General features: G+C 36.5%; 2 protein-coding genes and 1 long non-coding RNA gene across 3 annotated transcripts in view; 2 read left to right on the forward strand and 1 right to left on the reverse strand.

Annotated features, from left to right (window-relative positions):
- Positions 1–2549: 2549 nt before the first annotated feature.
- LOC103029473 (uncharacterized) lies at positions 2550–11116 on the forward strand. The gene is made up of 9 exons (XM_049475303.1): positions 2550–2687; positions 3389–3470; positions 4449–4658; positions 5909–6123; positions 6538–6577; positions 7906–7968; positions 8190–8420; positions 8906–9117; positions 10530–11116. Exons 2-9 carry the CDS (start codon positions 3461–3463, stop codon positions 10581–10583), a joined length of 1035 nt encoding a protein of 344 aa, XP_049331260.1. The 5' UTR covers positions 2550–2687; positions 3389–3460; the 3' UTR covers positions 10584–11116.
- A 3217-nt stretch (positions 11117–14333) lies between these two features.
- Positions 14334–26684, forward strand: part of LOC111191737 (protein piccolo-like) — a 54580-nt gene continuing 42229 nt past the window's right edge. The window contains exon 1 of the mRNA XM_049466524.1: positions 14334–14477. Coding sequence (XP_049322481.1) covers positions 14471–14477 — 7 coding nt within the window. The 5' untranslated portion in view covers positions 14334–14470. The remainder of the gene's footprint in view (positions 14478–26684) is intronic.
- Positions 19485–21203, reverse strand: LOC125799232 (uncharacterized). Its single transcript, XR_007438065.1, has 3 exons — positions 21149–21203; positions 20363–20464; positions 19485–19564 (listed from the first exon to the last, which is right to left on the reverse strand). It is a non-coding gene; the product is annotated as an uncharacterized LOC125799232 (long non-coding RNA).

Here is a 26684-nt window from a genome sequence, read left to right on the forward strand (position 1 = left end):
ATAAACCAATATAAATATTACCAAATCAAATAACTTTAAATTACATCAGAGGCAGAGCTTCTTATTCTTTTGTAAACAAATTTAACAGATTAAAACATTAATTTAATGAATAAAAAAGTGCTTCAATACAGAATGAAGAATGCAAAAAAACTTCATATACATAAAAGGAACATGATATCCTCGTCAATTAACAAACCTATTGGCTTTATCAACTATAAATAACTTAGTTACAACATAAGCTACATAAGTGCTTCAGCCAGAAACAGGAAGATATTGTATGTAGTAAAACAGCTTGAGGTGGTGGAACAGATTCGATGTACTACAGCTGCTGGTCAGCTCCACTCTCTGGCACAATGTAGAAGTTTGTCAGACCTTCGAATGCCGAACCAAATCCTCACCACTGAATCAGCCCTTCCTTCCTTAACTATCTCTTCTGCTTAATCACTTGTGGAAGCTTGAGTATTGCCGTCAGGGGCACACATTTTGCATCTAAAATGCTTGAGCCGAGCGGATTGGAGACGAGCCTAACTTAGCCTAGCCTATAGCGTAGCCTATCTGGCTGCGGTTCAGCTCTGCTTGAATGCAGCAAACTGATGGCAGTAAAAAACACCTGACAGATTTGGTAAATAATACATATACAAATACATTTCTTATCACGATAAACATCGATATTGAATTATTTTCCAGGCCTAGTGACACATATGAAATTCTGTAGTAAACAAAAAAAATGTTTGACCTCCACAATTCCCTGACCTGAACCCAACTGGAATGAGTGATTTTAAGATGGGCTGGAGTGGAGCGTGAAGGAAAAGCAGCAACTATTGTTCAGAAGAAACTAGGAACTCCTTCAAGATGCTGAGAAAACTATTCCAGGTGATTCTACCTTCCAGGGTTTTCTGACCAAGCAGGGTGTGTTTATCTACTCAGTTTTTTTTTTGTGCTCTTCAGCTTGCAGTTCTGTGCTTTTTTTTTATCTCTTTTACTTGAGTCAACACTAAAACTTTGGTATACGTTCATTTAGCACTTTTAGGTTAAAAGTTAGATTCACATGTATACAGATGACTAATATAAGTATAAATAATTGAAAAACTGCAAAAAATATGCTAGCAAAATCAACAAGTGTTAATCAATCGATGTTAAAGCAAACAACCTGACTGTACAAAAGTTATTACAGAGCAGTTTATATCAGACCTCGCCATGAGGAAACTTTGTACCAGATATTCCAAGCATTTTACAGCAACCCACTTTCTGGAAACTATCCGAAACAGGAAAATCAAGATAGTACTTTCTGTAATGTGGTTTCTCTTTCAGGTAAAGGAAATGCTTTAGTATGTCTCAACACTGGAACTATAGGATTATTTGCAGTCGAGTTGGGACACCTTAGCAGGAACTCTGCCATGTCTGGTAAGCATTATTTATGCATTCATAATGATACAGGGTTAACTTGTTAGTGAATTACATATGCTTTTAAGATTTCAGGTCTAAAAACTTCAGACAGAATACAGCAACACATTTACTGACTTTCATGAAATAGAATGTCTGCTTTACACATGTAGAAATAAAGGTGCTTTTGGTCCTGTGAGGAACCATGTTATTGATCGTAATGTGAGTGTAAGAAAGAAGTTTTATTTAATCCTTTAGAAGGTACTTGCTCTACTTTATCGATTTACAAAGGAAGATTTCTGCCAACAGCACCAGGTCTAAGAGGTCATCAGAGCAAAGCTATCTGTGCCAATGGGCACAAAGTGGAATACCAAATAAGTCCCAACAATTTCCTTGGTGCTGGCTTATCTCTCGTTACCATTAGCAATCAGGGCTGGACTGGGACAAAAAATCGGCCCTGGCATTTTTGGATTAGGCCGGCCCCTCATAATTTGCGGAGCACAACCAACTTGTAATTAATGTATGTGGGGTTACAGAGAAGCATAATGTATCATCAGCATATTAAATTTAAGAAGTTTATTGTCTATTATTAACTCTGCCATTTTTGTTTGAACTTTATTATAATCATGTTTTGTTTTTTGGGATGGAATGTTGTAACAGGGCTCGAGCTCTTTTATTAAACACTTGAAACCAGGGTTCTCTCCTACTCTCATCATGAGAGGATATTTTGATCTAGGTGGAACAAACAAACAATGAGCCTGATTGTGGCGCTTTATTAAAAACAAAAACAACAGCATTACTTTAACTACAAATATTTTATATTACTGGATGCATTCTAGTGTTCTTTTTAAGAAATATCAGTTTTTAAATTGATAAAATTAAATTATATTAGTGGTGCCAATCACTTACATCAGAGAGAGAGCGAGAAAAAGAGAGAGACAGTAAGAGAGAGCGAGCGAGAGACAGAGAAAAAAGAGAGAGAAAAAGTGAGAGAGACAGTCAGAGAGAGAGAGAGAGCGTGCGCGATTATGCGAGCGAGGGAGCAAGAGAGAGACCCCCTCTAACTTGTGGGCCAGTCTCTTAGAAAAAAAGGAAGGAAAAATTTGCCCGGTATGCCTGATTACCAGTCCAGCCCTGTTAGCAGTGCGTATTGGGGTTGTGTGACTAGCATTTTTTTCTAGTCGACTCACAACTTTTTAATTTAAAAACACAGGGAACTTATTCCCAAGCTGATGTAGAATCAACACGTGCTAAATCTAATGATCAGCTACCAGAAGACCAAACTGTAAAGGAACAGCATCAATGTAAGTGCCTAAATTAAAATATTTGAATAATATTTGGAAAAAATATCCACTTTTACATAAGACAGTTACATAAATATAATTGTGAATTTACAGTGTAATGTATTCATACACTGCTTTTATATGAAACTTTAGAACTTTATTAAAATGACACAAGCTAAATCACTAGCATATTATGAAATTTCAATAATGTTAATTGAGAAAAAATGTGATGTTACATATTACTGTGTACTACTTAAACTAACATTAATGAACATCATGACACACAGTAAAATCACTGGAGATTTAACCACACTAAACTTTTACTTAATATCTTACACTGTCTGTCGGGTCAGTAGACTGTTCATGTTCTCTCCCTTCCACAACCAATTGCTTCTGACTTAATCATTAATCACCAGCTGCCTCACCACTCGCACCCCCCTTCCAGGGGCGTAGCAGCAAATTCTGGGCCCTGTACACCCTCTATGTTAATGGGCCCCTATCCATGCCAGTAAACAAAGGAAAGTGAGCGAAACAAAATCAGGATTTTCATGGGCCCCTCTCCCTACTCGGGCCCTGGGTAGTCAGGTCCACTTTTCCCCCCACTGCCACGCCCATGCCCCCTTCCCACAGACTCTGAACTAATAACAATGCGAAAAATGTATTTTTTGGGGTCTAAAGGTGAACAGTTGTTTATGGTAATTTTTTTTTAAACCCTTTAACAGGCAACAGGAGTTGGCAATCAGCCATGTAACAGTGTGATTCAGTATGAGAAGATTACAGAATCTAAATCAGTGATGAGTACAGGTAATCACACAATATTATTGTATTATTTGTGTATGGTTGTGTGTTGTGTATATATAGTTCCAGACTATATTAAAAAACAATTGAGCGCTGTATAGTCCAGGAGTAAGATTAATCCCTGATTAGTCTGAGAAACTGACCCTTAATGTTCAAAATATCATTGTTTTAAAAATGACATTAGTTTACTGCACCATCAGAGCGCTTTATATTCAGCATATTTTTTGCACTATAAGGAGCACTGTATTAAAATATGCACTATCAATGAACATCTACTTTCTGGTCTATTTTAATATATATGTCTCACTGGATTATTAGGCCCATTTTAAAAGACACTATAAGGAATTTATAATTTAGCAGGTCTCACCGTTCGGTGGTGGTGGTGGGGGTAGCTAACTAAGTTAAGTAACGCTAAGCTAAGTAAACAAAACTGTAATAAAAGACTTTCTTTTAAAGTCAAACGAGTGCTGGATTTTAATCTACACATATTTCACTCATTAAAACTGTTTATTTGGGTGAGTAAAGTGCTTCAGTTTATTTACAGTAAGCTTAGATTCCCAAATTTCTCCAGCACTAAGCTTGGAGCATTAGCATTAGAAGCTAACCGCCTGACAGTGCTACACTGAGGAACCCTGAGTGTTCTCAGGAAACCAGGGCGATATTAGCCAGTGCTTTGTCAGATGTAGCTTGTTTTAACTTGGTAAACGTGCAGGCTAAAGTCCGATATACTTCCCTCTGAACGATGAAAGCTAGCGTAGTTAGCGGCTAATGCTAATGCTACTCCAGTCTCAGTGCTGGAGAACTAAACTGAAACTTTTGTATAATGCAGTACTTCTCCTTACAACCTGACTGATAAAATTCATACATAAGGCTCACTGGATTAAAATGTTCATTGATGATTTTGGGGAAAATTACTAAAGTACTAAAATGAGCATCAACTACATAACAACATTATTTTTTTTCTTTTTTGTTTCCAATTACTAGGAAAGGGTCCAGTAAAATATTTCACAGATGCGCCTAAAACAACCTTTGGTTCTCATGAAGAGTTCATAATACGTATTCAAAATGAAGTACCGGGTTTGCAGGAGGTGCTTTCACAGGATGAGTGTGATGTAATTCTGGTGTTTCTACCTAATGTATCATGTGGTGGAATAAACCCTGATGCAGCCCGGGAAAAGCTTGATGCTCTTGCAGGTATGTGGGAAGGTATTTTGATTAAATGAGCATATTTGAGATAAATATTTCTTAAAATCTTAAAAAAAAAACAGATATGGTCTAGTCCTCACAGAGAAGTATTGCCACTAGAATATGACTGTCTGGAGCAGATACACATCCCTACTGCCCAGAGGTGGAAAGTAATGAATTACCTTTACTTAAGTTACTGTAATTAAGTAGATTTTATAAGTAATTTGTAAACCTGCAAGAGCATGTGGTGGTAAGTATTTTTATCATTAAACAATCTGCCTAAATGTAAAAAAAAAACAACCTTTAAATAGCAGTTAAAGCATAGCAATTGCAAGTTAAAATATAACAATGACCGGTAAAACTGTAAAAATATGGTTTATAGTCACCTATATGACCATAACGTTTTAACAGTAAAGAAACAAAATGGATCATAGAAACCTATGCCACTTGTTCTTAATGTTTTATGGGGTGGTCTGAACAAATACTGCCTGAAAGGTCCAAATTATTATGTGAAATAATAGTTCATTAAAAACAATTTAATTTATGATTTGTTGTACTTTTTTTACATCAAATAATTAAAAGTAACTATGTAACTTTTACTCAAAGTACATTTTAAACTGAGTACTTTTTTACTTTTACTTGAGTAGATTTTTACATGGGTACTTTTACTTTTACTTGAGTAGAATTTTAGCAAAGTAAAGGTACTTTTATTTAATTACAATTTTCTGTACTTTTCCACCTCTGCTAATGCCAGGCATGGGCTAAAATAGGTGTATAAAACCCTCAGCATTGATCTGTGGAGCAGTGGAACTGTGTTCTCTAGAATGATAGTGCTCCATCCAACACTTTAGGGATATGTTGGTGAATTAGGGATAAGGTAGGGTGGTGATCATTCAACATTCTGACCTCATTAAAACTCTTGTTGCTGAATGGAATTAGTATCTGTCCTTCCCTGGACAGTAGAGACATTTACCTGTATTGTGTACATTTTTACTATTTCTGTATCTAGAAAACATCCGCTAGAGAAGTTAATGTAGTGTAGTTAGTGAAGTAATCGATTCTTGCACAGCATATGTTACATAATTACAATATTTTACAGCACTGTTAAAACATAACATGAGAGTTTCATTAATGACGTGTATATTTTATCTTACAGTGTCTCCTACACAACTCTATTATATTTGATAAATTATAACATTTTTTAAAAACAATATTCACAGAGACTACTGTATGAGAATGTTTCTCATTTCTTTCTACAGTCTCTAAACCTGCTGTTCTAGTAGTGCTTCATCACTCCATAGACCCAGAGAAGGTTATATTAGAAAGCAGCAAACTAGCAGCAAAGAGACCAAACACACGCACAGTGGACTGTCTCTTCCATGAAGATAAAGGATTACTAAAGTGCTGCAAGAATGAAGAAGCAGTGAAGAAAGTTAAGGAGTGGCTGCAGGATCTATATAAGACAAAGCCCACGGTATTATTTTAATTTCTTCTTTTTTTTAATGTTTTAAATTTCTTATCTTGATGTTTGAATGTGTTGATTTTGTTGAAAAAGTCACGTATAAAAGGAGTTCCATTGAAATGTACATAGAGAAAATGACTGAAAAACAAAATAACAACAAAAGGTACTACAGAGATGTTACAAAAATGGTTAAATTATTTTTTTCATCTCCATATTGAAACATGGAAAAATCAAATGTAAATGCATTTTTTGTACACAATCATTTAAATATATAATTTTCTAGTTCAGAAAATGAAAGATGTGAATCTGCACATCTTTCTGCTGTACATTATATAGATGTTGCAATGCAGTTGCAATGAGGAAATGTATTTTGGTGTCTAAAGATGAACAGTTGTTAATGGTAATAATTTTATAACTCTTTAACAGGCAGCCGTAGTTGAACCTAAATCAGACGAGGATATAAGAGGTAATTACACAATGTAATTGTATTATTTGTGTAAATTTGTGTGTGTGCGTGTGCGTGTGTGTGCGAGGGAGAGACAGAAATAGTTACAGTTAGCTGGCAGCAGTTTTTCCAGTTAGTATATAGTATAGTATTTGAAATATGTTAACAGTACTAATGCTTTAAATACAATTTCATATTTTTTGTCCAAAAAAATATTAGAATTACCTGTGTAAGTTTCACTACATGCCTTTAAAAAAATATGTTTCTCCAGCAGTTTTCTATTGTGAGATGAATAAGAGTATTTATGATACTGCTACAACTGACTACTATTGACATAAATCAAGCTGTATAACAAGTTTTAGTACATCATATAAATTTATAAGAATCATTTCAAATCAACTCAATCAATCAAATCATTTTTTTTTTAAGTATGAAAAACCATGCCAGTGTCACTGCACTTCTGAAACTCATCACCCAAATAATACTTGCTGTGGAGGATGGAGACACTCCACCCTCAGCTCAAATTTGAAAAGGGCTAAAAAATGGGATGGGTAGTTTGGGAGGAGCACTGGGTGATGTATGGGTTTAGAAGCAGGGCCAGAGATAGAGCTGATTGGCTGAGCGTCAGCAGGTGGGGCGGTTTTATTAATTGACTAATCTGGATATTGTGATGTGTCTGTGTACCAAAGTACACAGAGACATCATACTCGCCAACAGCACAGTTCAACCTGAGAGGGCGCTACAGAGGCGGAAATTACCACAAGAAAAGTGTTTTTAAAAGGTTAGAAACTGTTTATAAAATTGTCAATTCCTATTCAAAAAGAATAAAGAGTTAAACAAACCCAGACTCAAATTCATATTCACAATATTTTCAAAACAAAACAATGGTCTTATAACTTGTTATTATAGGTTATAAATTACAACAGTATAAGAGCCCTCAAAATAACAACACACAGGCATTCATGTCTAAACTGCTGGCAATGTTTTTAATGTTCTTTATTTTATTTATTTTATACATTGTATATTGATATTAAAGCTCACCTTCCATCGTTTTTTTCTTTCATTTTAAAATGTCTAGTTGTGGTCTCTAGTATGAATGAATGACATGTGAGCCGTTTTTTAAAAAAAAAAGTGCTCAGGTGTCTCTGTATAGCTCTTTTTTAATGGACTGTTTTAGGGGTGTGTCCAAAATGACCGGATTCCAGCTTTGCTCATGAATATTCATACATGCAAACAGCATGCAAATATCTCTCCTCTCGGATTTTCGCGGAAGGTGAGCTTTAAAGCATGAAAACAATTAAAGGACACATATGGAATTATGTCAAGCTGTTATTTGTTTCTGTGCACAGGAAATAACAATGTTGTGCAGAATCAACCAAAGAACACCAAGAACAGCAAGTCTAGAAGTCCAGGTAAAGGAAAAAAAAAAAGAGTTATTTGCTTTATGCTTTATGTGATAAACCCAAACTTAAAAAAAAGCTTCTAGGTGTCACAAGAGTAGCACTTTTAGATCCAATAATACAAAAGCAAATATCATTGTTCTAATAACTGGTTTACTGCACCATCAGAGAGCTTTATATGCCAAAAAGATGATCAGCTAACACTCATTATTTTTTCTTTTTATTTCTATTAGAAAGGGGTCCAGTAAATTACTTCACACATGTGTCTGGAAAAAAAACACATGCATCTGAAATAACCTTCGGTTGTCGTGAAGATTTCAAAAGACGTCTTCAAAATGAAGTACCAGGTTTGCGGGAGGTGTCTACACTGGATGAGTGTGATGTAATTCTGGTGTTTCGACCTGTTGTATCATGTGGTGGAATAAACCCTGATGCAGCTCAGAATGAGCTTGATGCTATTTCAGGTATGTTCAGGGAGGTTTATATGGATTTAATTTTGTGCCAAAAGTTTTATACAAAAAAATTAAATCCGCAATCAAAATGTTATGAATTAAAAGGAAAAATTGTATGTTGCTTAGAGAATAAATATAAGTCGAGGGTTCAGGGAATCCGTCAGTCCAAAACCAGCTGACCAATGGAGATTCAAGGGGAACACCTCCTTCTAAGCCCTGCTCACCTGTGAAAACTGTGCCAAAACTGAAGCAGAAGCAAACTATATGTATGAAATATGAGCAAATTGGCTTGTATAACTCATCTGTCTTCCTGTGACGGAACAATAATAACCACTAATGATTCCAGTGTTTCTTAATTGTCAATATGAACAGATATATGAGTACTGTTGTGTCTCCTACACAACCCTGCTTTATTTCACAGCCTTTTCTGCCTGTTTTGACAAGGATGACATTCACAGAGAATACTGTATGAGAATGTTTCATGTTTCTTTCTACAGACTCTAAACCAGCTGTTCTAGTATTGCTTCATTACTCCATGGACCCAGAGAAGTTTGTATTAGACAGCAACAAACTTGTAAACAGAGAGAACACACTCACAGTGGACTGTCTCTTCCATGAAGATAAAGGATTATTAAAGTGCTGCAAGAATGAAGATGCAGTGAAGAAAGTTAAGAAGTGGCTGGAGGACCTACCTAAGACAAAGCCCACGGTATTCTTTTTAATTTTTTTTTTAATGTAAGATTTTTATATTCTGATGTTTGAATTTGTTCATTTTAAGTATTGCCATATAAAGGAAGTTCAATTAGAATATACGTAGATAAAATGACTAAATACAATAACAACAAAAGCTACGACAGAGATGTTGCAGTGTTGTGAATTTCACAGACATCCAGGCCTTATTTATATGTAAATCTATTGTTTGTTAATCCATTTGATGGATTCACAAAAACACATGGAACCAATACATTATGATCACTATTTTAAAGCCGTCAACTGAGCATGACACATGAATTTAGGGTGTGCCTTCGGTGACATGAGGACACAAAATGCACTAATTCTCTTAATTAATCAGGAGTGTGTTTTGGGAGTAACAGGAAATAAACCAATCAGAGCGTCACTTGCGCTTCCCTTTAAAAGCCAGGTGTGCTCTGGCTTTGGCGCATTGGTATCTTAACAGCTTAAGGCTTTGTGAATCTCAGCAGAGGAAACTCACCTGAGCTGTAAAAGTGCGTCAGCAGATCATTTATGGAAACTACAATGTTTTGTTTTTTATTCTATTTATTGATGATTAAAAAGCTAGATTAAAAGCCAGATTTGCGCACTGCGGCACGTTTGTGTGTGTGTATTCTAAACGGGGGTGTATGCTTGCTGAGTGCGTGTCTCACATACAGCGGATCTGCGTAGCTAAGATAGGTATGGATGGGTGACTACTGACTGTTGTCAGTGTTGTCAATCTGTTTATCTGCTGTTTATCTGTGTGAGGTAGCAAAGAGCATGGTGAAACTAGACAACCATAATGAAAAGAAAAGTTTCGAAAACAGGAAATGTTTAATTTGTACTTACTAAAATAGTTATTTTAAAATGACAGGACAGGGCCAGTTTTATTCATTTTAATTTGACAGTTGCAGATTTACCATAATATATAAAAAAATAATCAAGCATGAAACCTTTATATATAATACTTGAATAGATATAATCAAGATTTAGGCCTGCAATATCAGGCAGAAATTTGTCAAAAATGCTGGCCTGCTAAGGTATTAAAATACAACCCTGAATCAATAAAGATCAAGACTACTTATTTGTCTGTTTCCACTATGTGATGGTCTTTACCAGATGCCTCCAAGCTTCAGGCCTTAAAGTCAACATAAATGTAAAAAACTTTATTATTATTTTTTTTACCATTATGTATTCTTACTTTCCCAGCCTTTTCTGATCATCTGTCAAAACTGAACAAACCCTTACAGTGTAGTTTTGTTTACAGAGAAACACAACCAATCCTTCTTTTTTAACCTGCTTTGAACCAAAAAGTTGATGTCGTTACTGGAAAACAAAACATATCGTAATTAACATGTTTAAGTTTCTTTGTATTCATTTTAAAGTTATGTTGTGCTTTTGTTTCAGGATTCCCAGAATTCACTGCTTTGCAGATGCTGCCGACCTAAAGCAATTTGCTGATGAATACAACACTGGGGGCTGAGAGTGAAGGAGCTGTGTATATTTAATAGATTATAAGTTCGAAACAGCAAAGCTTATCCGAGACAAGCTGGTGCTGCTTCTTGCTATAGAACAATGCTTTTTTCAATAATGATGTGATATCAGTGCTTACATCATCCTAGTTATCTTTGCTAGCCTTGATGGTATGATAATTTGATACCATAATTAAAGGCAACAAAATAATCACTATCAGTGTTATATCGGTATTGTTAAAATGTGCTGAAAAGCAGTGTTTTGAAGTAGGTCTCATAAGTTTCAGTTTTTTACTGCCTGTGGACTTTGTTGTGTTCTGGGCTCTGGGAAGCTGAGCACAGGATCTACCACTGATCTGGTGCCGGTCTTAACGGTGGCGTGGGAGAAGAAACGAGCAACGAGTCCTGACAGGACTCTGCAGCTTCTCAGTTTGCTGAGCTGCTGGGGTTTAGACAGTTGTGTTTTCTCTTTCTCTCTCTCACACTCTCTCTCTCTCTCTCTCTCTCTATTCACTCACTCGCTTGCACATCTCACGTGTTGTGGATCTTTGTCTGATTATATGTAATTTGGAGTTGTCTGTCTGTTAGCACAGCGATATGCACCAGTATTGGTATTTATGCACCGCTAGTTTAGATTTTAGCCTTTGCTAATTGGAGTTGTATATAAGTAATATGTACGTTTTGCGCTACTGGCCTGAAGTATAGCTGTGGCAAATTTAGTGTTTATTTTGATACTTTATTAACTACAATGGTGGCCAATACTGAGTTTAAAGTTAACCATATTGGAGGATGATGTGCTGTATTCACCGTTGGTTCACTGTTGTTTTTTCCTTTTTTCTTTTAACATTACTCGCCTTTATAAATCACATTGACAGCAGTTATAATTAATATTTTATTATAATAAAAATGTAATAAAGTATTTTGTGCTGCATGAAGAAGTGCCTGGTTAGATACTCCACTAAAGAAGAAGTGAAATGCCAGTGGGCTTAATGTGTCGTCACAATGGGATAAACTGTATTTAGATAGATAGATAGATAGATAGAGAGACAGATAGAGAGAGAGACAGATAGAGAGAGAGACAGATAGAGAGAGAGACAGATAGATAGATAGATAGATAGATACTTTATTTATCCTGAAGAAAATTTAGGATTTAGTATTTAATAGTACACGTTGTTGTCATTGATGGTACAGTTTGAGTGGTGGGTGGAACAGATGCAAGTTTACAATGGAAATTAATTTTTGTTACTTTTTCCCAGTCATGCTGTTTAATGCGAATTTACATACAAAATCAAACCGAATCTCACATGGGAGACTACAAGGTCATATTTCACACACAGAAAACCAGGGGGTCTGTGTATCAAATATAGCACATGTGGCAAAAGACACACAGTTACATCATGAAAACCCCAGGTACCAGCCTCAGCAATCTTTATAGAACCTGAAATGTTAAGGTAAAAATGCTACATAACATTGTTGAATAAAAAATCATGTCACGAGAGTCACGAGAACTGTGATTGGAAAACAAAATCTGACAACTAAAATGAGCAGTTGACCAAAGTGTGTCTCTTGTTGGTGAATTAGCGGCTGCACCAGACGCATATTAGCGTGGCCGATTAGCACAGAGGCTAATCTAGCAAGCTATCTACTGAGCCGTCAACTGCGTTTATACATGCTTAATTTTTTTCCAATTTATCCATGGATTTGTGCAAATATGCATCACAGTAAACAGCAAAAGCATAATCAGCAGTTACAAACCTCTCTGTCGTGTACAGAAACACTGCTGGGGGTATGAACCAAGTATGGGGGTAGTCAGAGTTTCACAGAGCAAAGGAGCAGGAGCTCAGAACCCTGTGTCTGTGATTGGACGTTCTACGTTTTTGCCAATTTTACGATTTGACATATTTTATATGCTTTCTCATATTGATGTCAGAAGTGTCATTGTAATATTATGCTTTGCAAACAACACAGAAAATGTTTCTGTAAAGATTTTGTCATCTATTGCTGTCTTTAAATACCAATAAATGAATAAATCATCTTGTTTAAAGGCATTTAATCCGTAAATCTAATCTTCCAATTGAAATGACTGTGACTGATCTTATGTAATGCCTTATTTATGCATCATGCCTTGTTTTATTTAATGTATCAGGTACTATATATTGTGTATTGTTTGTATCTAGAAAGCAGTACCGTCTGCAGATCTAGACATTCTGCATTTGAATAAAACATGAGACCAATTATGTCTAGAAAAATGTACAGAAATTTACATTCGATGTATGCAGTAAACTACAACTTACATTTCCTTCACCTTTGACTTTAAAGGTTTCAATTTCTTCCTTTGATGTCTTGTCTTCTGCCACAGTCAATCATGTGGGAAATGTGAAATATGCTGTTCTGTATGTCAGAGACTGTTTCATATCTGGATCTGATCTCCGAGTTGAGACTAAGCTTTACAGGAAGACAAACATCTAGTAGCAGGAATGGTGTTTACGTGAACATGTTAAAAAAGAAAACCCATAAGATTTAGATTAACAGTGACATTTTTGTCAAATATGTAAATCAGTATGAAGTTCATGTTCTTTGGACGTTAAATGAAATGTGATCCACATTAAAGGGATACAAGGAACTGGAATCACTGAATAATAACATTTTATACTGATGCCTCCAATCATCCAATACCAGAGGTGAAAAAGTAATCAATTACATTTACTCAAGTTACTGTAATTGAGTAGATTTTATGAGTAATTTGTAATTTTTAAAGTAGTTTTTAAAATAGGTAATTTTACTTTTACTCAAGTACATTTTGACACAAGTTATTTACTTTGCTACATTGGAAAACTCCCAATTACTGAGTAAAAAATAAAATGCTGAAAAAAAAAACCCAATTGTCTGAATAACAAAAAAAAAAAAAAAAAAAAAATTGGCATGGATGCGCCGGTGCATGGATGCTCGCGCGTGGAATAACAAGGCAATAACGTCCTCATGCAATACAAAATGTGCCCCGCCGGACAGAGCTGTCAGCTTTCAAAACTTCCACATCAAACCTGCAAAAGCATGTGGTGTAAGTACTTTTATCATTAAACAATCTGCTTGAATGTTAAAAGAAACATTTAAACAGCAGTTAAAGCATAACAATGTCAAGTTAAAAAAATAATAATGTAAAACTATAAAATAACTATTTTTATTCACCTATATGACCATACATTTTTAACAGTAAAGAAAAAAAATGGATCATAGAAACCTACGCCACTTGTTCTTGAAAATGTTTTATGGGGTGGTCTGAATAAATACTGCCTGAAAGTTCATTAAAAACTATTTAATTGATTATTTGTTGTACTTTTTTCACTTAAAATAATTAAAAGTAACTATAAAACCTTTACTCAAAGTACATTTTTAAGTTGGATACTTTTTTACTTTTACTCCAGTAGATTTTTAGATGGGTACTTTTACTTTTACTTGAGTAGAATTTTAGCAAAGTAAAGGTACTTTTACTTAATTGCAAATTTTCTGTACTTTTTCCACCTCTGTCCAATACACAGAACAAATACACTGATATACATTTAATGAGACTAAATTTAGTAAATTTATATTCTAAATGAATATTCTGAAACGTCTAATTATAAAGTACAGTAACTGAAGATATTAAGATGAGAACAGGAACAGGAAACATTTCACAGCACATTCCAAACATTTCCACCATAAAGTCTGACAACAATCCAGAACAGGAAAAACGAGATGAAAGTAATGTAGGTAATGTGGTTTCTCTTACAGTTAGATGGTTAACTTTAATATTCAGTCTTAACACAGGCACTATAGGATTATCTACAGTGGAAGCAGGACACCGTACCAAGTCAGCAGGATCTCAGTGGGGGAATCATCATGTCTGGTAAGAACCAGTGTTCATGTTTTCGTAAAGAAGGATGGAGTAAATATTGTTACTGAGTTAAACCTGTTTAAAAGATTGCAGATGTCTGAATGAACAGAATACAACAATACATTTTCTGACTTTTATAATAATAATAATAAACTCAGTTAGGAACCATGCTTGAAATAGAAATGTGTGTGTGAGCTTTCAGAAAGTACATGTTCTAGTATATTCATTTATAAGGGACGTTGTCCTGTAAACAGCTGAGCAGTATCTCTCTGCCCTGAAGGAACAAACAGGAATACACAACCAATAGTCAGCTGAACGGTCAAATTCCTCATCTCTCTTTATTAACACCAGCATGTATAGTCATTTTAGTGTCATAGAAATGTGACATGAAATCCTACATACCTATATAGAAGCTTCTTAAGACAGTAAAAGCACTAAATAATGCATTTATAAAACTTTTTATAATGCATTTATAAAAATGTATCTATTCAATGTGATATGAGATTGTGTACTAAATACATATTATTGTATTAATATAACACACAAGTGAACTTGTGAACAAGTGATATTATGTTCTCTGTTTAAAACTCTATAGATATGGCTTTTTAGTGGGAAAAACTGTAAGTTACTTAAATCATGAGAACTTTTCAATTCTGTGGTAGTGTGAGGACAAGTGGTCAGGAGGTTACCGGAGAGAGGTGAGGCAGAGACGCAAAAACAGTCTGGAACCAGGTAAGAATCCCTTTTGAAGTGTTTATTGTGACAAATTAAGCACCCGAACACAAAAACAAAAATGAAAACAAAACGAAATTTACAATATTTATACAAACTATTTACACGCTACACTGGTAGGAGTTAAAGGTGGATTGGCAGCTACCACCACAAATGCTAATACTCAGCTCAATAAACTCCCGTCGGCATACCAGCCACGCTCAACCAGCCCCCCAATAGTGTACCCGCCTGCCTTTAAATACCTTTAGCCCATCCCCGGCTAAACCAACAAGTAATTAACTTGAGGGCAGGTGGGTAAGACAACTATACATGATTGTATATGTACAATATTAACATATTTACAAACAGAATGACATGCATGTAAACATTTGGACGTCCAGGTAAGTATTGATGATAATTGTACAATGTTAATGTATTATTTTCTCTGTTCTCTTTTTCACAGGTACCCCCAGGCTCCCCTGCCCCAGGACACCCCTTGGTCTCTATCCAGACCTTAAGGACCCGGGTGGCTCGCGCGCCGCCATTTCCACAGGATCCAGGTAAGTACTGTGTTTGTGTAAAAATGTCTTTGCAGGTAAAATGTCTCTGGAGTTGGTGGTGATGTGTTCAGGGCCCTGACATCATCACAAATTCATAACATCTCTAAAGAATTAATGCTTAACGAAGGTGATAAGAAGTGATATGAATATGTTTTCACCTTGGTTTGAGAGACAGCATAAGCTATTTAAGAAATAATACACTTGAGGTTCGTGCTATTACATGTAATATTGGCACTGCTGTGCTGTGGTCGTAAATCAGCAAAGCAGTGCCAATATTACATGTTAAAGCACGAACCTCGAGTGTATTATTGTGATTATACCACAGTTCCATTATCACAGAGGATGAGAAAATACAATCTGTTTGGTTAAAACAGCTGCGCTGTCTGGATTGTAAGCGCTGCATCGTTGCTAGGTTACCGTATGTGGCGGAGTAATACATGGAGAGCTTCGGTTACAGTGCATTACCGACTGATAACGACACTCATAAAACTCCTTTCAGCCAATCACATTGCAGGGTCGGAACTAACTGTGGTATAATAATATATAATGCAAACATTGCCTTATAAATACATTATTTAATGCATATGAATGTTTATGAAGCCTCTATGTAGATAAAGTTCAAATACAGTTTAACCAAATCATGTGTTTTTATGTCTATGATGTAACCCTCTGTGGTTGATTAAATGTTTTTGTCTTTCAGTCAGCTATATTTTATACAGTACTACACTAATATGTAAACTAATATTAACTTACTTCACTTGTGTGTTCGTTTTGACTGTTAATTCAGCATATTAAACAAGACTTCTCTGTTTTTCAATGGATAAAAAATGTAAAAAAAAAAAGAAGAAAAAAAAAATTTTTGGCAGCATTGGGCACAAAAATGTCTATAAAAAACAATAATATTCGATTGTTGATTTAAGAAAATTATTGTTTTTTACTGTTTTTTTTAGTGTACAATCATGCACATCCTTATCTTGTCTTTTTGTTCTCAGGAACTATTCCACTGAAATACTTTGTGGCTGTATCTGGACAATCCAGCAATGTTCATGAAGATTTCATGAGGCATTTTCACACAGAAGTGTGCGGTTTTCTGGAGGACTCTACAAAGGAAGAGTGTGATATAATCCTGCTTTTCTGCCCTGTTGTATCATCAGCAGAAGCAGACATTAATCTAGCCCTACAAGAGCTCCGTAATGCTGGTATTTTTAAATACATAATAATTCTAAATTAATGTGTTGTGCATATTGATGCATTAACATTAGAACTACAGTATCTTTCACTAAAGATGAAGAACAACTGAAAGAAAAACTGTAAAATAACTGTTTTGTTTTTTATCAGCTACAATTTGTACTAAAAATGTACTGTAGATGATATCATCTTTGCAGTGTATATGTTACAGCAGCGTATATATCACTATACATCTCTGCACCTTACCCTCTCTATATACATTATTATACCATATCGGTGCTGCCTTGTCCTGTCTTTAAATTGTCTCGTCTTTTGTATTTATTGTATTTATTGTTATTTAGTGTTATAGTTTTATGTTGCACTGTTGTCACTCCTGCACTTTATGTTGTCTATTGCTTGTTGTTCTATGTTGCACCATGGATCCGGAGGAATGTAATTTCATTACACTGTGTACCTGTACTCAGATGTAATGAGAATAAAAACCCTCTTGACTCCTGACTCTTGATAAATAAATGTCTCATCTCTGCCTACAGACTCTAGACCTGCTGTTCTAGTGGTGCTTCATATCACATCTACCCCAGAAAGCACAGTGCCAGACAGCAGTGAATGTGTGAACAGAGAGAATACAATTCTAGTGGATTGTCTGCTTAATCCAGACAACGAATTACTTCAGTGTCCGAGGAATAAAAACGCAATGGAGCATATTAAAACGTGGACGATGGAGGTATGTATATTTTAAATCCTGACATGGGAAGTCTTAAACTTCAAGTCCTAGTCAAGTCATTAAATGTAATTTCATTTCATGTCCACAATTAAAACTTATACAAGTAAAAAGTAAGATTTGCAGTTAATGGGTTTTGTAAAAGCCAGAATTTCTGCTGCAGTTCAATTTTATCTGCAGTTACAGAGTTTGTAAAAAATAAAGCATACAGATAGCTGTAGAAGTGTCTGATGTGTTCTGGTTAAAACCTGTAATCGGTGCAGTGCTTTATTCAGGGAGAAATGTGTTTGTGTTCACCTTTATAAAGTTAATTTACTTTTAGGAGTAAAATCTGACTAAACAATGATCTACTGTATTATTTGGGCCAAATCTACAGAAATTAAACTCACTTTGGTAGAGTCAGTTTTAGATCCAGAGTTCAGTAGAGGTGAGGTCCACCTAACTTATTGTTCTACCAGAAGAAATTAACAATCTTTAAGCCCATTATTAGCTATTAGCACCTCAAAACCAACCAATTATATGAATGATTTGAAAACTAGACTTTAAATCTAGTTTTATACAATAAAACAATTAAATGTAAATGTTCAGGTAATACTGACAAAAAGATCCATTTGACACAATGCAAAACTTGACAGATAAGAGTTTAAAAAACAATAAAAACTTTACATGAAAAAGAAAAAAAGCCGAATTGAGGTAAAAAAAAAATGGCAATGAGTAGGTGAGAATTCCTGTAAAAGGTACCATGAAAATGAGAATAAATAATTAAAAATGCAAAAAAATCAATAATTGTTAATATACATCTCACTTACAGGTAAACGTTAAAAAAGAGCCTCAGGATGCACAGGAAACTCATCCCCAACCAGGGGCAGAACCAGCTCCCAACACTAAAAAAGTTGCTGAACACCAGTCTGTAAAAGAACAGCATCAGAATGCACAGGGATCTGATCATCAACCAGAGACAGAACCAGCTCTGACCAACCAGGAACCTGCTAAAGCCAATGATCAACCTTCAGGAGACCAATCGGTAAAAGAACAGGATCAGGATTCACAGGAAACTGATCCCAAACCAGAGGCAGAACCAGCTCTGACCACCCAGGAACCTGATAAAACTAATGATCAACCTCCAGAAGACCAAGTTGCAAAAAAACAACATCAGGATACACAGGAAACTGATCCAGAACCAGGGGCAGAAATAGCTCCAACCACCCAGGAATCCGATAAAACTAATAATCAAACTCTAGGAGACCAATCTGTAAAAATACAGCATAAGGATCCACAGGAAACTGATCCTGAACCAGAGGTAGATCCAGCTTTGACCACCCAGGTACCTGATAAAACTGATGATAAGAGACTAGAAGACCAATTTGTAAATAAACAGCATCAGAATGCACATGGAACTGATCCAGAACCAGGGGCAGAAACAGCTCCAACTACCCAGGAACCTGCTAAACCTAATGATCAACCTTCAGGAGACCAATCAGTAAAAGAACAGGATCAGGATTCACAGGAAACTAATCCCAAACCAGAGGCAGAACCAGCTCTGACCACCCAGGAACTTACTAAAACTAATGATCAACTTCTAGGAGACCAATCTGTAAAAGAACATGATCAGGATTCACAGGAAACTAATCCCAAACCAGAGGCAGAACCAGCTCTGACCACCCAAAACCCTCCTAAAACTAATGATCAGGGACTAGGAAATCAATCTTTAAAAAAACAGCATGAGGATGCACCAGAAACTCCTCTCGAACCAAGGGCAGAACCAGCTCTGACCACCCAGGAACCTGATAAAACTAATGATCAACCTCCAGAAGACCAAGTTGCAAAAAAACAGCATCAGGATACACAGGAAACTGATCCAGAACCAGGGGCAGAAACAGCTCCAACCACCCAGGAATCCGATAAAACTAATAATCAAACTCTAGGAGATCAATCTGTAAAAGATCAGGATCAGAATGCACAGAAAACTCCTCCTGAACCAGAGGGAGACCCTGATCCGAACATCCAGGAACCTGCTAAAACTAATGATCAGCCTCCAGAAGACCAATCTATAAAAAAACAGCATCAGGATACACAAGACACTGATCTCAAACCAGAGGCAGAAACAGCTCTGGTCACCCAGCAACCTGTTAAAGCTAATGATCAACCTTTAGGAGATCAATCTGTGAAAGAAGAGGATCAGGATGCACTGAAAACTGATCCAGAACCAGGGGCAGAAACAGCTCCAAATACCCAGGAATCCGATAAAACTAATAACCAGACTCTAGAAGATCAATCGGTAAAAGAACAGGATCAGAACGCACAGAAAACTCCTCCCAAACCAGAGGGAGACCCTGATCCGAACATCCAGGAACCTGCTAAAACTAATATTCAGCCTCTAGAAGACCAATCTATAAAAAAACAGCATCAGGATACACAAGACACTGATCTCAAACCAGAGGCAGAAACAGCTCTGATCACCCAGCAACCTGCTAAAGCTAATGATCAACCTTTAGGAGACCAATCTGTGAAGGAAGAGGATCAGGATTCATTGGAAACTCCTCTCGAACCAGGGGCAGAACCAGCTCTGACCACCCAGGAACCTGATAAATCTAATGATCAACCTCTAGAAGACCAAGTTGCAAAAAAACAGCATCAGGATTCACAGGAAACTGATCCAGAACCAGAGGCAGAAACAGCTCCAACCACCCAGGAACCTGATCAACCTAATGATCAACCTCTAGGAGACCAATTGGTAAAAGAACAGGATCAGAATGCACAGAAAACTTCTCCCGAACTAGGAACAGAACCAGCTCAAACCACCCAGGAATCTGCTAAACCTAATGATCAAACTCTAGGAGATCAATCGGTAAATAAACAGGATCAGAATCCACAGAAAACTCCTCCTGCACCTGAGGGAGACCCAGATCCGAACATCCAGGAACCTGATAAAACTAATGATCAGCCTCTAGAAGACCAATCTGTAAAAAAACAGCATCAGGATACACAAGACACTGATCACAAACCAGAGGCAGAAACAGCTCTGATCATCCAAAACCGTCCTAAAACTAATAATCAGCAACTAGGAGATCAATCTGTAAAAAAACAACATGAGGATGCACTAGAAACTCCTCTCAAACCAGGGGCAGAACCATCTCTGACCACCCAGGAACCTGATAAATGTAATGATCAACCTCTAGGTGACCAATCTGTAAAAAAACAGCATGAGGATGCATATGAAAATGAACCCGAACCAAGGGCGGAAACAGCTCTAACTACTCAGAAACCTGCTAAAACTGACGATGAACGACTAGGAGACCAATATGTAAAACAACAGGATCAGAAAGCACAGGTAACTGATCCTGAACCAGAGGCAGAACCAACTCCCACCACCCAGGAACCTGCTAAAGTTAATGATCAACCTCCAGAAGACCAATCTGCAAAAAAACAGCAACAGGATCCACAAGAAACTGATCACAAACCAGGGACAGAACCAGCTCAAACCACCCAGGAATCTGCTAAACCTAATGATCAACCTCTAGGAGACCAATTGGTAAAAGAACAGGATCAGGATGCACAGACAACTCCTCCTGAACCAGGAACAGAACCAGCTCAAACCACCCAGGAATCTGCTAAACCTAAAGATGAACGACTAGGAGACCAATCTGTAAAAAAACAGGATCAGGATGCACAGAAAACCACTCCAGAACCAGATGCAGATGAACAACTAGGAGACCAATCTAAAACAAAACAGCTTGATGATTCAAAGGAAACTGATCCTAAACCAGAGGCAGAATCAGTTCTGAGCACTCAGCAACCTGCTAAAACTTATGATCAACCTTTAGAAAATGAATCTGTAATGAAACAGCATCAGGATACACAGGAAACTGATCCCGAACCAGGGACAGAACCCGCCCTGAGCAACCAGCAAACTGCTAAAACTGATAATGAACGACTAGGAGACCAATCTGGAACAAAACAGCTTGAGGATTCACAAGAAACTGATCCCGAACCAGAGGCAGAACCAGATCTAACCAAACAGGAACCTGCTGAAACTAATAATCAACCTCTAGAAGACCAATCTGTCACAAAACAGCATCAGGATGCACTGGAAACTGATCCCAAACCAGATGAAGGACCAGCTCTGTCCACTCAGGAACCTGATCAATCTAATGATCAACCTCTAGAAGTAAAACTTGCAAAAAAGCAGCACCAGGATGCACCGGAAACTGATCCCAAACCAGAGATAGATCCAGCTCTGTCCACCCAGGAACCTGCTAATACTGATTATCAACGACTAGGAGACGAATCTGGAAAAAAAGAGCATCAGAATACACAGGAAACTCATCCCGAACCAGGGACAGAACCAGCCCTGAGGACTCAGCAAACTGCTAATACTGATAATGAACGACCAGGAAACCAGTCTAGAACAAAACAGCTTGAGGATTTACAAGAAACTGATCCCGAACCAGACGAAGGACCAGCTCTGTCCACTCAGGAACCTGATCAATCTAATGATCAACCTCTAGAAGTACAACTTGTAAAAACAGAGCAACAGGATGCACCGGAAACTGATCCCAAACCAGAGGGAGATCCAGCTCTGTCACCTCAGGAACCTGATAAAACTGATGATCTGCCTTTAAGAGATGAACAGCAGCAGGTAATGGGAATGTTACCAGTACTCATCAAATGCAAACTTTTGTGACCATATCATGTAATATTGGTTAATTATTAAATAGTGTTATAAATGCTGCACATAGTGTTGGTAAATGCAGTAAATAGTGTTAGTAAATGCTAATTTGGTAAATACTGCATTTTGTTGGAGAGGAAAAGAAACATGTATCTCAGTCATGTGATGTCAAAGAAGAGGATACACTTTAATAGGCAGGTTGTGCCAGTAGATGATTTTATTCCAAAAGTAGAAACCCAGGAACCTGCTTAAATCAATAATCAACAGTACCAAGACAACCAGTCTGTAGATATTAAGAATCAGGTAATTTAAAAAACATCATAAATTCATGAAACACAAATTCATTTCTTGTACTGGATCTTGTAATCACTGTGGTGTGGCACAGCTCACACATAATGCAAACAAAAGATTTCAGTAGTGTTTGGTAATACCTTTCAAGCCATCATTTACCATTGATTAGACAAGGAATGGATTTGATGGATTTGGATTCACACTCCTGAATAAATGCTGGGTTGTTTTCACACACTCCATGCAGTTCTGTGTGTCACAGTTATGGGTGTAGTTTGGAAAAGAAAATAATAAAATAAGTGTGTACCATTACAAAAATTAACAAAACCGACAGGCATAGCTGGGAATAGATAGCTTCCACACCTGCATCAGACCACACCAGAGTCCACTTTAAAAGATCGGTACTCTGGACTTTGAAAATAAGAAGCTGACTAGTCTATATTTACCTACTGCACATTGTGATATACTTATATAGATATACTGTCATTAAAATGCAACATTACAAAAAGCAGTAACTCTGTTCTACAGGAAGTTTAATTTTGTCGTTTTTTTTTTCATTAATTTTAAACAGTGTAGTTGTGGTCTCTAATATGAGTGAATGCCATGTGAGCCATTTTTTGTGAAAAAAAAAAACTTGTTTATATTTAGCCCTGCTTTAAAGACAGGTTTTTGTCTCTTGCTCATGAATATTTATACATGCAAATATATCACCTCTGATTGGCTAACAGTAATGAAGCAGAGAACGCCTAGCAGCCTCCCCCCCACAGTCAATTTTACAGCTCTAAAACTGTTACAGCTATAGTTATAAAGATATAGCACTGAGCGCTGGATAAAGTTAACCCTTAAACTGCAGCATGCATATACAACTCAGAGATACCTATATTATTTCACAAACAACAAGAAAAGTGGATTTTAGCGGAATGAGACCTTTAAATGAGAAAATCATACAAAATCAGGCTGTGCAGACAGCAGATCCCCAAACAAATGCAAAAGAATATCCACACACCAAGAATTGTTTAAACTGAATTCTGTTTTCAGTACAGGATCATGTAGTCACTGACGGGAGTGATAATGTTCAAGCCTCAAGTAACTAAACCAAACATTCAGTATTTTGTTTGTAATGAGAAGAAGACTTCTGCATATCTACCCTATGTCCTGTACAGTATATATGTAATGATGTAAATACATACGGACGTAAAGTACTGTGTATTTAACAGTACTAAAAAGTGTCACAGTTGTTTACAGTTATTCTTTTGAAACTCTTTTACAGGCACCAGAAGTTGAAATTCAGCCATGTGACTGTGTGATGCAGACTTTTAGAGGTAATGTGTGTGTGTGTGTACGCTAATGAGAGGGAGAGAGAGCTTAGTAAATATACCAATGGCATGTTTAATGTGGACTAATAAAAGGATGTCATCATGACAAACCTTTTGAAATAATTGGAATATTTAGAAAGCAAATTAGTCATTCATAAGTACTGGATTTTATAAAGCCTAGAGCAGGGGTGTCAAACTTATTTTCACCAAGGGCCACATCGGCATAATGGCTGTCCTCTAAGGGCCAGATGCAACCTATAAATGTAACAAAATGTAACCAAATGTAATATAAAATGAATGCAACTATTCCTTCATTTTAAATAACTCTGAATGTATTACTTATTCAGTTAAAACTTTACAATTGCATGGAAATATATGTTTGCTTATTGCTTCTATGAAATCCACCAACTCCATCAATCAAGGATCAAACTATTCAAGTAAATAAAAAATAACATCAAACACAAGTTATAATATTAACTTTGATCAAAACGTTTGACATACTGAACCAAGGCTTAATCAATATAAAATCAAAAACTGTGAGCTGCTAAGAACGTGTGACAGATATTATTTAGTAGTATTTCACACTTTTTTACTGCAACAGCCTTGCATCAAACTAATGAGCTGCTTTGTTTACAATTTGTCTGCAAAATTACGGCAGCGTTTCCACATCACTGTCGTTGTTTAGGAAATGAATGGATGTACATTAACATTTGAGCTTAAGTTGACCAGATAAAACTTGTAAGACTGTAAGCAATTAAATGAAAGGTAAAGTAAACGTAAGAAACAATGTGCTTTTTTGATCACAGTTGGACATATATGGCATTGGCTTTATATATCAGTTCTGCATTCTTGCAATGATAAACAGCCTGGTACCTGTAACACAGGGATTTGTTTAGTGCATAAATCAAGATGTAATTTCTTTCTGTGCCCAGAAAACCAAAATGATGTGTGGAATCAACCAGAGACTGTGACCCCTACAACAACTAGACTACCAGGTGAGAACAAAAAGAAAGACAAGTTAATTTCTGCTTGACTTTCAACTATAGTGACAAATAGTCTGATTTGCTTCATGTGATGAAGCTGGACAGGAGGTGTAACATGAGTGGCATTTACAGTTCGAATTATCCAATAGTAGAGATAGTAACTCTGGATAATGTACTTTGTAGGGCTGGACCCGAATATTCGGGTATTCGGATATTCGTTCGTTGAGTAGGTATTCGGTTTTTAATTTTGGTATTCGGATATTCGTTTTTTTTTCTCCTTTCCAGAGTTCCACCTCACTCTAACCACTTCTGTTCTCGCGGGTCCCGTCAGAATATCTTGCGCACGGGACAGAACTGAACTGTTATTGGCTGGAGCGGGAGTTTAATCCAGACGATGCGGGAGCAAATTAATAAATAGTTAAGAAAACTGTAATAATTGTAAAAAAAAAAAAACCTAAAGAAAACTCTCAACGCGCAGGATGGACCGACACACACACGCACACACCGATGGTGTTTGGACTGGGGTAAGGAACGGGACCGCACTATTCAGCGCTGCTGTTTTAATAAATATATAAGTAAATTTGAAGCATTAAATGTAGTTTATTTAATTTATATTAGGAACGTGGGGCGGGAGCGTCAGAAATGTGTATGTGGCGGGCGGGCGCGGGATTAAAAGAAGCAATTTTTTTGCGGAGTGGTAACGAGACAGAAACGCGGGAGCGTGGAAGAGTGGGTTTAAAAATCTCGCGCAGACCTCTATTATACATGATAAAAAAAATGCAGGTTCTTCGAAACTGATTTATATAATAAAACGTAAGGGGTAATGTGGCAACAGTAGGGGCTAAATCGGTTACAAAAGCCTGGCCTACAAAAATGATGTCTGAACGAATTTCCTCTTATCTAATATAATTTAAAATGGTTTAAAAATATAAAATAATTTCTAAGCAAACGAAATATTTAATATTGAGCTTATAGCCCAAGTGCAAAAATACAAAATCAGTAATACGGCTATGCCCTGCACAATGCTTAAACCGAAATAGACCAAGTACAATAACGTCATTAACAATGACTTTCCTCTACTCTAATATAATTAAACATGGTTTAAAATATAAAATAATTTCTAAACAAACGAAATATTTAATATTGAGCTTATAGCCCAAGTGCAAAAATACAAAATCAGTAATATGCCCTGCACAATCCTTTAACCGAAATAGACCAAGTACAGTTTACAATGACTGTCCTCTAATATAATCAACAATGTTTAAGAATATAAAATACTTCCTGAACAAACGTTTTTTTTGTTTGTTTTTTTAAGCAAATAGCCTAAGTGTGAAAACACAAACAGCAATTTACTGGGCTGGCTTGCGCAGCGGAGAAACCGTGCAGCAGCCTCCTAGCCTGCTTACGCAGCGGATAAGCCGCGGTGTGGGGCAGCAGAAATTCCGGGATGAAAACACAAAGAAATCTGGGCTAAAAACACAGAAAAAATATGGGGTGAAAACACAAAAATCCGGGATAAAAACACCAAAAATCCGGGGTGAATATGTCTCGTCGGTCAGAGCAAATTGAACATTTTTCAGTGGATTAAAGGGGCCGTGATTTGCTTTTTTTTATTTTATTTTTTTTACCTCTTTTTTTAAAAACGAATATTCGAATATTCGCTTCGAATCAGTGCCGAATATCCGGAGCTCAAAAAACGCTATTCGGGCCAGCCCTAGTACTTTGTCATGATTGTTTCTTAATCATTTTGGACAGGGATTTGTTTAGTGGATAAATAAAGATG

Source organism: Astyanax mexicanus, chromosome 1, assembly GCF_023375975.1.
Source record: "Astyanax mexicanus isolate ESR-SI-001 chromosome 1, AstMex3_surface, whole genome shotgun sequence".
Taxonomy (NCBI): Eukaryota; Metazoa; Chordata; class Actinopteri; order Characiformes; family Acestrorhamphidae; genus Astyanax; species Astyanax mexicanus.